Genomic DNA, 16,788 nt, shown 5'->3' with positions numbered 1-16,788 from the left:
TCTCTGTTTTTGAATTACTAAAATTTTATTACTATGGAAGAGGAATAAGAAATCAGTATTTGGTCGGAATGTGGCTTAGTGGTAAAGTGCTTGCCTAGCATGCATGAAGCCCAGAGTTTGATTGAATTCCTGAGTACCACGTAAGCAGAAAAAACCAGAAGTGGTGCTGTGGCTCAAGTAGAGCACTAGCCTTGAGCACAGAGAGGCTCTGGGACAGAGCCCAGGCCCTGAGTTCAAGGCCCAGGAAAAGAAAAGAAAAAAGAAATCAGGACTTTAGTGAAACTACATAGATACAGAAGAGGCCTAATCACTAAATCTTCCATTTACACCATTGGAGGAATGTAACCTTATTTTACTTCTAAGGGAAAAGCAAAGTCTTAAAATTAACAGAAATCAATACGAAAATAGAAAAAAATTAAAGAATAGAATAACAGGAAAATAATATAATCAGACAACTCAGAAAAAAAATGCACAGATTCCAAGGAACACTTGAAAGATGTTCTGAATAGAAAAAAATATATGGAGAAAAAATAATACGAGAAGGAAGTACTTAAAATAACTGGGCTTTCAGCGGATAGAGACTAATGGAAGGAAGCGGATGTGATCAAAGTAAATTACATGCATGTAAAAGAAAATGGGAGGGCTGGGAAGGTGGCTCAGTAGTAGAGAGCTTGCCTTGCATGCTTGAGGCCCTGGGTTTGATTCCTCAGCACCACATAAGCAAAAAGAAAAAAGCCAGAAGTGGCGCTGTGGCTCAAGTGGTAGAGCGCTAGCATTGAGCTGAAGAGCTGAGGGACAGCGTCCAGGCCCAGAGTTCAGGCCCTATGACCAGACCCAAAAAAAAAGAAAGAAAATGGGAGCCAGGCACTAGTAGCTCACACCAATAATCTTAGCTACTAAGGAGGCTGAGATCTGAGGACCATGGTTCAAAGCCAACCCAGGCAAGAAAGTCCATAAGACTCTTCAATTCACCACCAGAAAACCAGAAGTGAAGTTGTGGGCCTTGAGCAAAAAAGCTAAGGGATAGTACTGAGTCCCTGAGTTTAAGACTATAACCAACAAAAATGAAAATGGGGCCTTTTCACCTAGTTGTTTTTCAGATGCTCTTATTTAAATAACCAGAATTTCATGAGGGGCATGCTTACATTTGGTTAGAAACCTTTCTTGAAATATTTGTAAGAGAGCTTTTGCAAACAGCTAATGGATAGTGCCAGGCACGATGGCAGCATGTATCTGTAGTCTCAGCTACTTGGAGGGCTGAGGGAGGAGAAGCACAAATTTGAGACCAGTTGGGCAATTTTGGAGACTCAACAGGCTGAGACTATGGTAACAGGCTTGTCTAGCAGGTACAAGGCCCTGAGTTCTATCCTCAAAACTGGTGTGGGGGGGGGGGGGGTGAGTGGTAAAATGTTGTGGTTTGTGTTTGTACTGACTGGGGTTTGAATTTGAGGCCTGAATACTGTCCCTTAGCTTTTTCACTCAAGGATAGCACTTTACCACTTGAGCCACGGCCCCATTTTTGTGTTTTTGCTGCTTGCTTAGAAGTAAGAGTCACAGACTTTCCTGCCCAGCCCGGCTTTGAACCACAATCCTCAGATCTTCCGAGTGAATAGCTAGGATTACAGGCATGAATGAGTCACCAATACTTGGCAAGAAAAAGTTTTTAAAAGGTTGGTAGCACAGGGAAATGATTCAAAAGATTAAACACTACAAAAGGCATTTGCTTTTCTCCAGTGAAAACTTGGCAAGCTCTAAAAGGGCAAATTATGCTCTATCCTTCTGATGGAAAAACGATATTCCATGATTGAAACTGAAAAGAGTAATGTGGAAAAATATGCTACATAGAAATTAGAATATATCTGGGTGCTGGTGGCTCACGCCTGTAATCCTAGCTACTCAGGATGCTGAGATCTGAGGACCGCAGTTCAAAGCCAGCCTGAGCAGGAAAGTCCATGAGACTCTTATCTCCAATAAACCACTCAAAAACCGGAAGTGTTGCTGTGGCTCAAATGGTAGAGCTCTCGCCTTGAGCTGAAGAGCGCAGGGACAGCACTCAGGCCCAGAGTTCAAGCCCCACTACCGACCAAAAAACAAAAAATTAGAATATAAAACTGTATACTATAATCTATTTTCAAAATTCATATGAGGGGCTGGGAAGGTGGCTCAGTGGTAGAGTGTTTGCCTTGCAGGCATGCAGCCCTGGATTCAATTCCTCAGCACCTCTTAAGCAGAAAAAGCTGGAAGTGGTGCTGTGGCTCAAGTGATAGAGCACTAGCCTTGAGTTGAAGAGCTGAGGGATAGCGCCCAGGCCCAGAATTCAGGCCCCATGACCGGCCAAAAAAAAAAAAAAATATATATATATATATATATATGATACAAGAAGTCAAAATAGTTTGAAACATTCACAATAGGTGATAAAATCTTGTTTAATATTCTTTCACACTTTCTACACATTTGCTTATATGAACTAGTAAAAAGAAGGAAATTCCTGATTGAAGGTACATTTCAGTGCTAGAGCTTAGTAGGCCCCACCTTCAAACCCAGAACCAAAATTAGCCGTGAGAGGATTAATTCAGTAGCTGTGGGATTTGAGCAAGAAGCATTGTTGAGTTGCGTCTGCCTCCCAAGAGAGCATGACCATGAAAAGATCACACATCTTTTCCCATAATGACCTCCTTTCCTTGTAGGTCCAGTCATTACACTTCCCAAACTGCAAGCAGCTGCTGGATGGGTACTGAGCAGGAGTTTCTTCCATGGCAGCCTGCACTATGCTCTCTCCAGTTTTCAAAAACACGGTGTTGTCTGGTTGCTAAAAGGAAATAAGAGGGAACAGAGAGGTTCTGGAACATGCAGATTGGTTCCAGAACTCCCTTACACATACACACACACACACACACACAACCGATTTCCTATTTACCTATCTTCATAGAAAATGCAGACTAAAAATGAGCAATCAAGTGACAGTTTAGAATATTTCAATAAGTCATTTAAAAGAATGCCAAGGTATGTTTACTCCAAGTTTTGCACTAGTTTTATGAAAATATTTACATTTAAACTAACAAGACTTTCTTGTGGTATGAAATCACAATAAGCTTACACATGTCCAATTTCCATCAGTTTATCGAAATGAAGTTTTGTGGGGTTTGGGATTTTGTGTGTGTGTGTGTGTGTGTGTGTGTGTGTGTGTGTGTGTGTGTGTGTGTGTGTGTGTGTGTGTGTGTGTGTGTGTGTGTGTGTGTGTGTGTACTAGGGTTTAAACTCAAGGCATGAGCCCTGAACCTTAGCTTTTTCACTTAAGGCAAGCATTCTACTACTTAAGCCATACCTCCGCTTCCAGTTTTTGCTGATTAATCGGAGATAAGAGTCTCCCAAGACGTTCCTGCCCAAGACGGCTTTGAACCACAGTCCACAAGTCTCAGCCTCCTGAGTAATGAAGTTTAAACAATATGCATAAAAATAGGGGGCAAAAACTGGAATGTACTTGTTTGACTTTGCAGCACCAGGGATGGAACCCAGTGCCTCATACATGCCAGCCAAGTGCTCTACCAGTTGAACTAAGTCCACAGTTCTAAAACGATTTAATAAAAAAATTTTGTTGAAGTGTGCCTCAACCTTACTAAAAGCAAACAATCATCTTATTGATGGAAAACACGTTAGAAAATGCATGTACATGTTTTCTCTAATCCTAATAGCCCTTTTAGGCTGGGGAGTATAGGTAACTCCTAGCCTGCCACCAACTTAAAAGCCCATGGAAGGATAAAAACATTGGTCCCGTCACCCACAGATGGTTTCAGTGCTGCACCTCCAAGCTCTCAAAATCCTGGAACACATCTGTTTGAAAGCACCCATGAAACAAGGGCCAGGAGTAGTGGCTTGTGCATATAACCTAATCCACTCAGCTGAAAAAGAAGGATCATGGGTTACATATTCAGGCCTTGATGAAAGAAGGAAAGAAAGGGAGAGAGAGAGGAAAAAAGAGAAAAGAAGGAAGGAAGGAAGGAGGGAAGGAAGGAAGCAAGGAAGCAAGGAAGGGAGGGAGGGAGGGACACACAACACAACCGCTATATTTGTTAAGGGTTGACTGTACATTTAATAAGCTAATATTTAAAACAAGCAGGCACCAGTGGCTCATGCCTATAATCCTAGCTACTCAGGAGGCTGAGATCTGAGGATCATGGTTCAAAGCCCGGGCAGGAAAGTCCATGAGACTTTTACCTCCAATAAACCACAAGAAAACCGGAAGTGGAGCTGTGCCCTGAGTTCAAGCCCCACGACTGACCAAAAAAGAAAGAGAGCAAAAGTATTTCTCTGTAAGACTATCCCAAAACAATCGAAGGGATCCATTCATTTGCACAGCTTCTGAGGTCCAGTCATTAAAGAAGCCGACTATCCTGTCATCTGTCACCTGTTCCAGCCGCTTCAGCGACCGCCGTCTAAGCGTCATCCTTTTGGGAATGTGGCACCGATGGCCCCTAGCGGAGCTGCTAAGGTGACACCACTTGAGCCCGCAGGCAGTGGAGCTCGCCCACGCCGCGGCTCCCGAGCCCCGCTCCCCACAGCCCCGTGCCACCCTTTCCTGTGATGCTGCGAATGGCCCCGTCCTCCGCGGCACCCGTGGCTCCACAGCCACCGCCCACTGTCGTCCGGTCAGGGGGTCCCTGGGCTGTGTCCTCAGTTTCCACACGAAGGAGAGGAAGGGGAACAGCGATCACACAGTCCTGACGATGAGGGGCTTCCAGAAAGTGCGCTCTAAAGACGCGCTCTGCGGAGGGCACGCGGAGGACGGCGGACCCGCGCGAGTCCGGGCTGCAAAGCGCTGTCACGCCAGCACCCTTGCCTCCAGCCCTCGGGGAGGCCGCCAGAGAGGCGCCCCGCCCCCGAGGGCCGAGCCCCGCCCCGATCGGAGCAGCCACGCCCCCGAGGGCCGGGAACCCCTCCTTCCTGAACGCCACGCCCCTTCGCAGCTAGCAGTTACGCCCCCGAGGGCTGGGAGCCCCTCCCTTCCCATAACGCCACGCCCCCTCACGGCTTGCAGACCCGCCTCCAGGGCCAGAGCCCCGCCTTGCACGACCGCACAAGGCCACGCCCCGAGCCCCGCCCAGCCCCGCCCTCAGAGAGACTGACAGGCCTAGCCTCTGCGGGCTCAGGCTTGCCTCCTTAGCAACCAACGCGACTCTTTCACCTTAGCAACCAGCGCAGCTACTACCATGGGCGAAGAGGAAGGTGCTAACCAGGCCGAAAGAGTTATCCGGATCCAGAGAGTGTTTATAAACCTGCTGGACACCTACAGCAGCAGTAATATTGGAAAGGTGAGCGGCAGCGACCCAGAGCCAGCCTCCCTCACCCGGTCCCCAGTCCATGTCCGGGGGCCTCCCCTGGGGAGGCCCTACGGCCTGGGCACCATCAGGGCCTCCAGGACCCCAGTACACAGCCAGCCTCGGTAAGTCCCCCCACCTGGAAGGAAGCCCAGGTGTTTGGAGACTTGCAAAAGGAGAAAAGATACAAACAAATCTAAAAACAGGAACTTTTTTTTTTTAAAGAAAAGCATTAAAGGGGCTGGGAAGGTGGCTCAGTGGTAGAGCGCTTGCCTTGCATGCCTGAGGCCCTGGGTTCGATTCCTCAGCACCACATAAGCAAAAAGAAAAAATCCGGAAGTGGTGCTGTGGCTCAAGTGGTAGAGTGCTAGCCTTGAGCTGAAGAGCTGAGGGACAGCGCCCAGGCCCAGAGTTCAGGCCCCACAACCAGACACCCCCCCCCCAAAAAAAAAAAGCATTAAAAAAGACAGGATAGGCTGGGGATGCAGTTCAGTGGCAGAATGCATGCTTAGTATGCACAAACCCTTGGGTTCAATGCACAGGACCTTCCACCTACCCATAAAGGGACAAAACAGTCTTATTTTATCGATGTATCTATAGAGAGAGACAGCATATGGAGAAAAACAAGATAGGTACATATCAGATAGATGTCATATATATATATTATATGAGAGAAAGAAAGAGGGAGAGAGAGAGGAGAAGAGAGAGGGGGGAGATAGGGAGAGAGAGAAACATCTATATACAGAAAGTATCTCAAAGGCTCCCCAAGAAAATGTTAAGTATTCCCACCTCTGCAGGCAGGGAGGAGGGGACTCATGCATTCAAGGCACACCAAGCACTATGCAGGACACAGAAAACTTCACAATAAATAAGACATAAAAAGTTGCTCCTTCAAAGACCCTGTTCCTCCCAAAAGGATGCAGACAGTGTGATGCTTGAATAAACAAGGTATGTCCAAGTGTGGACATACCTTCCTTCTTGGAAGGACTGACAGGATGAGGTCATGGATGGCTGATGGGAGAGAGCAGTTTCATGACAGAGCTCTCATGGAAGATGGCGTGAATCTGACATTCTGGGGTATCATGAAACAGGACTTCCAGGGCGATCTTCAGGAAACACGGCTGGCACTATTCCCAGGTCCCACAAGACTTTCAGCAATCTACAAAAGCATTTTAATTTTGTTTACTATCAGAAGGAAACAAATGAAATTTTAGTGTCAAAGATTATGTTTATCTTTATCACATGCAGTCATAAATTAGTTTTTTTTTTTGCCAGTGCTGGGGTTTGAACTCAGGACCTTGTGCTTGCTAGGCAACACATAATTTTTTATTTTATTTTTTAACGAAGGAAGAGGTTCATGAAGAATAGGATAGGTACAATGTGCCCCTCCTCTCCTCCAAAGCAGTGACACACACGGTCAGCTGTCCGTCAATAATTATTGCATAAAGAAGCAGAGTCACACCCAGAGGCACAGAGGCTGACTGCGCCACAGCTTGCTCAGCAGTTTGGTTTATATTCTAAATCCAATGGAAGGTCACTGGGGTGTGTGAAAGAGGCAGACAATGCAATTGAGATGTGAAATGAGGGACAAAAGGGAGTCTGGCTCTTGATCTGTGATCAGAGGTTATAGAATATTTTTACAATAAAATCTCTACTTCTTGTATGGAGAGAGGATTTTTCTCAAAAGCATCATTTTTTTTTTTTTTGGTCCCAGTCCTGGGGCTTGAACTCAGGGCCCGGGTGCTGTTCCTGAGCTTCTTTTGCTCAAGGCTAACACTGTACCACTTGAGCCATAGCTCTATTTCTTGCTTTTTTTTTTTTTTTGGTAGTTTATTGGAAATAAGAATCTAATAAACTGGGGCTGGGAAGGTGGCTCAGTGGTAGAGCGCTTGCCTTGCATGCCTGAGGCCCTGGGTTCGATTCCTCACCACCACATAAGCAAAAAGAAAAAAAGCCAGAAGTGGCGCTGTGGCTCAAGTGGTAGAGCGCTAGCCCTGGGCGGAAGAGCTGAGGGACAGCGCCCAGGCCCAGAGTTCAGGCCCCACGACCGGACCCAAAAAAAAAAAAAAAAAAGAATCTAATAAACTATCCTGTTCAAGCTGGCTTCAAACTGTCCATGATCCTCAGCCTCAGCCTCCTGAATAGAAAGGATTACAGGCATGAGCCACAAGCGTCCAGCTCAAAAGCATCTTTAATAATGTAATTTTATAATTAGTGTTTAACCTCATTCTCCCTTTAGAAATTCTTGATAACTATCCTAAATCTGTACAAAGCAACCTGGGAACAGGAATAGGAAATACACAAGAAATGATACATGCCTCTCATTTTAGTCATACTGCCCTTTTGGAATATGCCTTACTAGCCATTTCTCTCCTTGTGATTTTGGACAACTTGCTTATTGCTAGATATCAGTCTTCTCCTCTGAGGAATGAGACAGTAAAATTGAACATGTTTGCTTGAAATATAAGTGAAAACATGTGTAATATTCTTGGAAGAAATATCTCCCAGGGGCTGGTAATGTGGCTCAGTGGTAGAGTGCTTGCCTTGCATGTATGAGGCCCTGGGTTCAATTCCTTAACACCACATAAACAGAAAAAAAGGCCAGAAGTGGCGCTGTGGATCAAGTGGTAGTGTGCTAGCCTTGAGCTGAAGAGCTCAGGGACAGTACCCAGGCCTAGAGTTCAAACCCCACAACTGACAAAAAAAAAGAAAAGAAATATCCCCCAATAAGAGATGGATACTTTAAAAAAAGAGGGATATTGACCTTCCATGTATGTTAATTTGGATACTTTTTTTCAAATCACTGTATGTGAGGGTTAGGAACTTTGATTGTTTCTATTATGTGTTTATTCCCAAGGTATGTTAATGTTGCAATCATTTTTGAAGGTTTAATATAAAAATTAAAATTAAGTAATCACATTAATGAGAATTTTTGTTGGTGGTGGTAGTGGTTGTGAGGTTTGAACTCAAGGCCTGGACCTTGTCCCTGAGCTCTTTTGTTAAAGGCTAATGTTCTACCACTTTGAGCCACAGCTCCACTTCCAATTTTTGAGTGGTTAATTGGAGATTAATTAATTGGAATCTCATGGGGACTTTTCTGCCCAAGTTGGCTTCAAACCCCGATCCTCAGATCTCAGCCTCTTCAGTAGCTAAGATTAGAGGCATGAGCAACAGGCACCCAGCAAGAATGAAATTCTTTTTTAATTTATTATTAATAAGTTTTTTATTGTGAAAATATCGTACAGAGGGGTTACAATTACATGAGCAAGGTAATGAGTACATTTCTTATCAAGCATTGTTGCCTCCTCCTTTGTTTCCCTTATCATCACTGCTAACCGTCCCCACCACATCCCCCACCCCGCCCAAAGAATGAAATTCATGGGGCCTGAACTCTGGGCCTGGGCATTGTCCCTCATCTCTTCAGCTCAAGGCTAGCGCTCCACCACTTGAGCCACAGCACCACTTCTGGCTTTTTTTTCTTTTTGCTTATGTGGTGCTGAGGAATCAAACCCAGGGCCTCAGGCATGCAAGGCAAGCACTCTACCACTGAGCCACCTTCCCAGCCCAGAATGAAATTCTTTTTTTTTTTTTTTTTTTGTCGGCCGTGGGGCTTGAACTCTGGGCCTGGGTGCTGTCCCTCAGCTCTTCAGCTCAAGGCGAGCGCTCTACCACTTGAGCTACAGCGCCACTTCCGGTTTTCTGGTAGTTTATTGGAGATAGGAGTCTCACGGTCTCTCCTGCCCGGGCTGGCTTTGAACTGCGATCCTCAGATCTCAGCCTCCTGAGTAGCTAGGATTACAGACGTGAGCCACCAGTGCCGGCCCAGAATGAAATTCTTAAACACAGGACAAGTCACTGCCAAACATAGCTTCTGCAAAATAAAAAAGAAATGTGGCTGACTTTGTTCTTGTGTTAGTCGCTGTGACTAAATGACATAAACAACATAAGGCAGGAAAGATTTATTTTGCCTCATGGATTCAGAGGTCTCAGTGCATAGTCCTTGGGCTCTGTGCAGGAGATAGTCTTGAGGCCCATGGTGAGGCAGAGCATCATGGTCTTAGGAACATGTTGAGAGGCCATCCACTTCATGGTGGACAGGAAGCAGAGAGACAGAGACAGGGGCAGAGATGGAGAATCAGAGACAGAAAAGGACTAGAGACAAGATACTGGACTTCAGTGAGCTACTTCCTCCAGGTAGATCTATATCCAAAAGTTTCTAGAGCCTCCCAAAATAGCATGGCCAGATGAAAATCATCCCTTCAAATACATGAAGGGGCAGATCATTTGGTGGATCATTTCATATGCAAGTCATACCAATTCTATTCTGTTAGTCAATGTAGTAGTCATTAGCCCATGTGGCCACAAGCATTTAAGTGTGGCAAGTCCAAATGGAGAAGTGTGGTTCAGTTTAAATGCACACTAAATCTCAAAGACTTTGCATTGCAAAAAAGGATGCTAAAGAGCTAGTAAGAATTTTTATAGGCTTTTTTGGGTGGGGCTCAGTGGTAGAGCACTTGCCTAACATATATAAGACCTTGTTTGATTCTAAGCTCCATAAAAAATAGTTTTTATGCTGCTAATACATTGACTTGGTATCACTTTGGATATGCTAGATTAAAAAGGAGATTTAGAGGTCGGGATACCATTCAGTGGCGGAGCTCTTACCTAACATACTCAAGGCCCTGGATTTGATTCCCACCACTGAAGAAAAAATAAACTAATATTAAAATTAATCTCATCTTTTTCATTTTACTTTTTACAATAATAATAATAATAATAATAATGTGGATATTAGCCAGGTACCAGTGGCTCCCACCTGTCATCCTAGCTACTCAGGAAGCTAAGATCTGAAGATCAAGGATCAAAGCCATCACATAGACAAATAAGGGAGACTCCTATCTCCAATTAACCAGAAAAGGCTGGAAGCAGAGGTATGGCCTAAGTGGTAAAGTGCTAGCTTTGAGCAAAATAACTAAGCAAGAGCATAAGGCTATGAATTCAAACCCCTGTATTGGCACAAAAATAATAATGGGATATTAGAAAAATGTAGACCAGGTGCTAGTGGCTCTTACCTGTAATCCTAGCTTCTCAGGAGGCTGAGATCTGAGGGTCACAGTTCAAAGCTTTTCCTGGTGGGAAAGTCTGTGAGATTCATCTCCAATAAGCCACCAGAAAACCGGAAATGGAGCTGTGGCTCAAGTGGTAGAGCGCTAGCCTTGAGCTGAAGTGCACAGGGAAGCACCCAGGCCCAGAGTTCAAGCCCCACAACCAACCAAAAAAGAAAGAAAGGAAGAAAGGAAGGAAGGAAGGAAGAAAGGAAAAAAGAGAGGGAGGGAGGGAAGGAGGGAGGAAAGAAAAGAAAAATTTAGACTATTTCATGGCTTGCATTACAATATAGTCATCTTTGCGGGAGCCCAGCTCTATCTCTGGTTGGTGCACAAAAGTGTCATTCACCAGTCAAGTTGTTGAGACACCCTGAGCCCAAGTTCTGTCTGTAAAATGGAAAGCATGATGGGACCCCCAACATTTCACCACTGTGGGAATTAAATCAATCTAAATGAGATGGAAGACAGCATGCCCCCCACCCCCACCCCAGCCTTAGCTTTTGGAATAATAGCTCATTTTAAGCCTTGTCTCTCTCACTGTGCAGAAGCTCTTAGCAACTCTTGCTCTAATTCATGATTAGTCCGGGTGAACTTTCTGTTTTCTTGCAGTATCTATCCAATTGTGTTGTTGGGGCTTCGCTTGAAGAAATTGGAGAGGAGGAGGAAGAGGAAGATGACACCAAGTCAGCGGCCCGGGAGGCCTTTTTATTCAGACAGAGGGAGGGCACCTTCCAGATTGTGGGCACCCTGTCCAAGCCTGAAAGCCCCCGGCCAGACTTCGCTGTGGAGACGTACTCGGTAAGGCCATGACGTGGCTCTTGTCAGCACAGACGCAGGATAAACGCCCCTCTCTCCAATGTCTTTCCAGTGCCTCACCACTCTGTTCTGCCCTCTTCCCTGTACTCAGGAGCATGGCAGGGCATAGGACCATAAACCATGTAGAATCCACTTTAATTTGTTGGCCAAAACAAAGATTTTAAACAAGATATTCTTGGAAAACATAGCTGTAGACTGGACATTTGGGTTTATAAAATTCTTCTCTCTAGTGTGCTTTGTGACTATCTCACTCTGTGTGATACAGATGACTCTGGACCCTGGTGAGGGCCTTTGTCTTCTGGATCAGGAGTCATTTGGGAGTAACACACCATGTGTCTGCTTTATTAAACAACAGTCCTACCACCACGTGATAGATTCTACATAACCCTTACCCTGAGACACTTAAATACTCTTTGAAGTGTGTGTGCGTTGTGTGGGAGAGGGGGGCAGTCTTCTTCCAGGCAACTCCTCCCTCCACATGTCTGCTAATCTGAGCAACCTACAGTGCAGTTCTATTCATGCTGCCCCTGGAGCAGTCTTCCTTCATCTTTGCGCAACCTTCAGCATGTAACTCATCACTCCATGAATGTGTACACTTACTAGCCAGGTACCGGTGGCTCACTCCTATAGTTGTGGCTGCTCAGGAGGCTGAGATCTGAGGATCAAGATCTCAAGTCAGTCCAAGCTGGAAAGTCTGTGAGACTCCCAACTTCAATTAACCACCCAAAAGATATATATGCATGGAGCTGTGGCTCAAGTGGTAAGGTGCCAGCCTTGAGGGGAAAAGCTAAGGGAACAGCAGCGGGGCCCAGAGTTCAGGCTCCACCACCAGCACAAATATATAAAAGGAAGTCGTTAAGATAAGCTTGAGCTTGTACTTCTGTATAACCAGTGCTCTTGTAAAATGAGAAATATACTCAGCCCAGTCAGATTGGCCAACATAGAGAATTCAAACAACAAAAATGCTGGCAGGGATGTGGGGGAAAGGAACCCTATTGCACTGCTGGTGGGAATAATAACTAGTACAACCACTCTGAAAGGCAGTTGGGAGATTCCTCAAAAACAGTAAACATAGAGCTTCCCTACCATGCAGCCATACCACTCCTGGGCATCTACTTAGAACATCATAAGTTAGTATATGGTAAAGACACCTGCACACCCATGTTCGTTGCTGCACTGTTCACAATAGCCAAGTTACAGAAACAGCACGGATGCCCTACAACAGATGAATGGATCAAAAAATGTGGTACATACACACAATGGAATTTTACTCATCTATTAAAAAGAATAAGATTATGTCATTTGCAAGGAAATGTATGGACCTAGAACAAATCATATTAAGTCAGGTAAGCCAAGCTCAGAGAGACAAACTGTGCATGTTTTCTCTCAAATGTGGATGGTAAATCTGAAATATAACTGGACATGAAAACCTGTACAGGACTCTGATCATCCACATACAGACTAAAGGAGAACAGTCTTAGTTGTAACTCTTCTTAACAATTAAAATGCTAGCCAGGCGCTGGTGGCTCACACCTGTAATCCTAGCTACTCAGGAGGCTGAGATCTGAGGATCGCAGTTCAAAGCCAGCCCGGGCAGGAAAGTCTGTGAAACACTTATCTCCAATAAACCACCAGAAAAACGGAAGAGGTGCTGTAGCTGAAGTGGTAGAGCACTAGCCTGGAGCTGAAGAGCTGAGGGACAGTGTTCAGGCCCTGAGTTCAAGCCTCATGACCGACAAAAAAAAAAACAAAAACAATTAAAATGCTATTTATGGAAGTAAATTTCAAAAAATGGAAACATGGGTTTTGTTGGTGGTAGTAGTGGTGTTTGTTTTTGCTTTGGGATTTCTTTTTGTCCTTTTAGATGGAGAGAAGGATAAACAAATGTATTCATGGTATTCAGCAGACACTATATGGAAAGTGAACTACGTAAATTGTGGGCAGGCATGGGAGGGGGAAACTGGGAGAAAGCAAAGAAAGAGGTAAAATTGTCCAAAAAAGAATTGTACTCACTACCTGACTTATAAAATAGTTACTCCTCTGTACAACACCTTAATAATAACAAAATTATATATATATGTATATATATTTATTTATAGATGGAAATTTAGACACAGCACACAGAGAAAAGCACTGCCTGGAAAAAGTTTCTATTTTTAAGGCAACTGGTGAGGGAGCTCTGGGGAATTCCTGATACTCAGGACATATGCCAATTCTAGTTTGGTCCATGGGACCTCCTATGGAGAAATCGGCTGGTATCCATGCCATATGCCACATCCAACCATCACAAGTTACTTTTGTCCAGGGCTGGGGAAGGTGGCTCAGTGGTAGAGCACTTGCCTTGCATGCATGAGGCCCTGGGTTCGATTCCCCAGCACCACATAAGCAAAAAGAAAAAAGCCGGAAGTGGCGCTATGGCTCAAGTGGTAGAGCGCTAGCCTTGAGCTGAAGAGCTGAGGGACAGCGCCCAGGCCCAGAGTTCAGGCCCCACGACCGGACCCAAAAAAAAAAAATTATAAAAACAAGTTACTTTTGTCCAGTGTGAGAAATATATATATATATATATATACATATATATATATATATATATGTATATATGTATATATTCAGTCATAGGACTTGAACTCTGGGTCTGAGCACTGTCCCTCAGCTCTTCAGCTCAAGGTGAGCGCTCTACCACTTGAGACACAGCACCACTTCCGATTTTCTGATGGTTTATTGGAAATAAGAGTTTCACAGCCTTTCCTGCCCTGGCTGACAGGAAAGATCCTCAGATCTCAGCCTCCTGAGTAGCTGAGATTATAGGCATGAGTCACTGGTGCCCAGCAGAACTGTATATTTTTATATCTTTTTTTTACCTGTCACTGGACTTGAACTCAGGGCCTAGGCACTGTCCCTGAGCTTCTTTTGTTCAAGTCTAGCACTCTACCACTTAAGCCACAGCACCATTTCTGGCTTTTTCTGTTTATGTGGTAATGGGGAATCTAACCCAGGATTTATGCATGCTAGGCAAGCACTCTACCACTAAGCTACATTCTCATCCCAGAAGTTTCCATATCTTGGTGGGCACTGGTGGCTCATGCCTATAACCCTAGGGACCCTCAAGGACAGGGCCAGGGCCTGAGTTCAAGCCCCAGGATAGGCACCTAAAAAAGTTTCTGTATAGTAAAAATATTCCCTCGAGCTGAGATGTGGTTCAGTGGTAAAGGGCTTACCTAGCAAATACAATATCCTGGGTTCAATTCCCAGTACAAAGGAGGAAAACAAAAATAAAAGTTTAAAAAAATCTAAACACTATGTTGAAAAAGAACTTTACAACTTTGGTAGGGAGGAAGGATTTGGGGAGGTGAGGAGGAAAGGGATAGTAGGGGAAAAACAAAGGAGGGAGTAACTGCTCAATAGGAAATGGACCCATTACCTTGCTCATGTAACTATAACCCCTCTGTATAGTATCTTTACAATAATATACATACATAAACCAGTGCATACCTATTATAAGATGATATAATTAAAAAATTCCACTGTCAAGTATAATAAGATTCCTAACGTCCCTAGAGAGAGCAGATTCCTCCATCTTAGGGACCTCCAGACTGTGCAGATGAATGGCTTTATAGTACTTTTTAGGGATTCGTGCTATAAAATTGTTCAAATAACCTTTCCCAGAGTTGAAGATGATTTTTTTTTGTTGGTCTTGGGGCCTGAACTCTGGGCCTGGGTACTGTCCCTCAGCTCTTTGGCTCAAGGCTAGCGCCCTAACACTTGAGCTACAGTACCCCTTCCTGTTTTGTTTCTGCTTATACGGGGCTGAGGAATTGAACCAGGGCCTCATGCATGTAAGGCAAGCACTCTACCACTGAACTACCTTCCCAGCCCCTTTGAAGTGCATTTTAAACACCTTATATTTTCTTCTAGTGCGTTCTAAGTCTTCCCTTCTGAAGTAGAGTTTTACAACAGGTAGAAATAGGGGCTGGGAAGTTGGCTCAGTGGTAGAGCGCTTGCCTTGCATGCCTGAGGCCCTGGGTTTGATTCCTCAGCACCACATAAGCAAAAAGAAAAAAGCTGGAAGTGGCGCTGTGGCTCAAGTGGTAGAGTGCTAGCCTTGAGCTGAAGAGCTGAGGGTCAGCGCCCAAGCCCAGAGTTCAGGCCCCATGACCGGACCTAAAAATGAAAAAAAAACAAAAAACAAAAACAACAGGTAGAAATAGTACCTGAGATCATTTTTGCAAGTTTATAATCTTCTGTTTCAGGTTCTTTTCACAAACTTCTTTGTTTCTACCTCAAAACGGCGTGCCGATGAGAGCCAGCTAGTGATCTGAAGTAGCAATGCTCATGCAGACTGTGCTTGTGAGACTCCCCCATGGAGCACATGAAGTGTGGAGGCTGCTGCTTTGTCTACAAATTAGGACGGCCATGTCTTGATGCAAATGACTGCCAATTCTCTTTTCAGACCATATCTCGGGATGACCTCCTCACCCGGCTGATGGAGTGCGATGTTACCATTTATAATATCACAGAGTACTCACAGCAAATAGAAGAAGCCTTATGGGCAGTCTCTGGTCAGTGATGCACACTCCCATCTGTGTGTGTGTGTGTGTGTGTGTGTGTGTGTGTGTGTGTGTGTGTGTGTGTGTAAGGAGAGAACCTAAGGCTTCCATCAGGCTAGCCAAGGTTGGACTACTAAACCCTAGCTCTATCCTCTAGCAACATCTGATAATGGTAAGGGATGCTATTTTTGTACAGCTACTTTACCTAAGAGTCATAGAAAAACTGATCCAAGAAATATACAAGGTATGACATCCATACTAACGAATATGCCTGAGGAAAAACTTCTGGTTTATTTCTGTTTGTTTGTGTTGGCACCAGTACTAGGGACTTAACTCAAGGCCTCAAGCTCTCGAGATTCGGTGCCCACCTCTGGTGCTCTACCACTTGAGTCATATCCGGCAGTTTTGCTGGTTAATTGGAAATAGAGACGTATATACTTTTCTGCCCAGAGTTGCTTTGAACTGTGATCCTCAGATCTTACTCTCTGGATTAGCTAGGATTACAGGCTTGAGCCACCACTGCTCAACTTCCGGGTTTCTTCTGTCATTATTGTTGATGGTATTGCTTGAAGACAGAATCTCACTGTGTAGCCTAGTTGGACCTCAAACTCATGAGCCTCTTGCCTTGGCCTCTTGAGTGCTAGGAGTAAAGTTTATATGTGAGGTGTATTTGGTAGGTACTTCAGATGAATGGAATATTTTCAGTCATCAAAACAAAGGGGAGCCGGGCGCTGGTGGCTCATGCCTGTAATTCTAGTTACAGCCTCTCAGGAGGCTGAGATCTGAGGATCATGATTCAAAGCCAGCCTGGGCAGGAAAATCCATGAAACTCTTATCTCCAATAAACCACTGGAAAACCAGAAGTGGCACTGTGGCTCAAGTGGTAAAGCGCTAGCCTTGAGCTGAAGAGCGCAGAAACAGCACCCAAGCCCAGAGTTCAAACCCCACAACTAACAAAAACAAAATAAAACAAAGGGCATATTACCTTTCAGAATTCCATCTTGGCCC

General features: G+C 44.7%; 1 protein-coding gene across 1 annotated transcript in view; it reads left to right on the top strand.

The window, feature by feature from the left end:
* Nucleotides 1-5,207: 5,207 nt before the first annotated feature.
* Nucleotides 5,208-16,788, top strand: part of Ak7 (adenylate kinase 7) — a 65,886-nt gene continuing 54,305 nt past the window's right edge. The window contains exons 1-4 of the mRNA XM_042692814.1: nt 5,208-5,309; nt 11,030-11,218; nt 11,801-11,803; nt 15,684-15,792. Of these exons, the coding sequence (XP_042548748.1) occupies nt 5,208-5,309; nt 11,030-11,218; nt 11,801-11,803; nt 15,684-15,792 (403 nt within the window). The remainder of the gene's footprint in view (nt 5,310-11,029; nt 11,219-11,800; nt 11,804-15,683; nt 15,793-16,788) is intronic.

The sequence above is a fragment of the Dipodomys spectabilis genome, unplaced genomic scaffold, assembly GCF_019054845.1.
Source record: "Dipodomys spectabilis isolate Male_0828 unplaced genomic scaffold, ASM1905484v1 ptg000157l, whole genome shotgun sequence".
In the NCBI taxonomy this organism is placed as follows: Eukaryota; Metazoa; Chordata; class Mammalia; order Rodentia; family Heteromyidae; genus Dipodomys; species Dipodomys spectabilis.
This window is presented reverse-complemented; position numbering and strand designations above follow the sequence as displayed.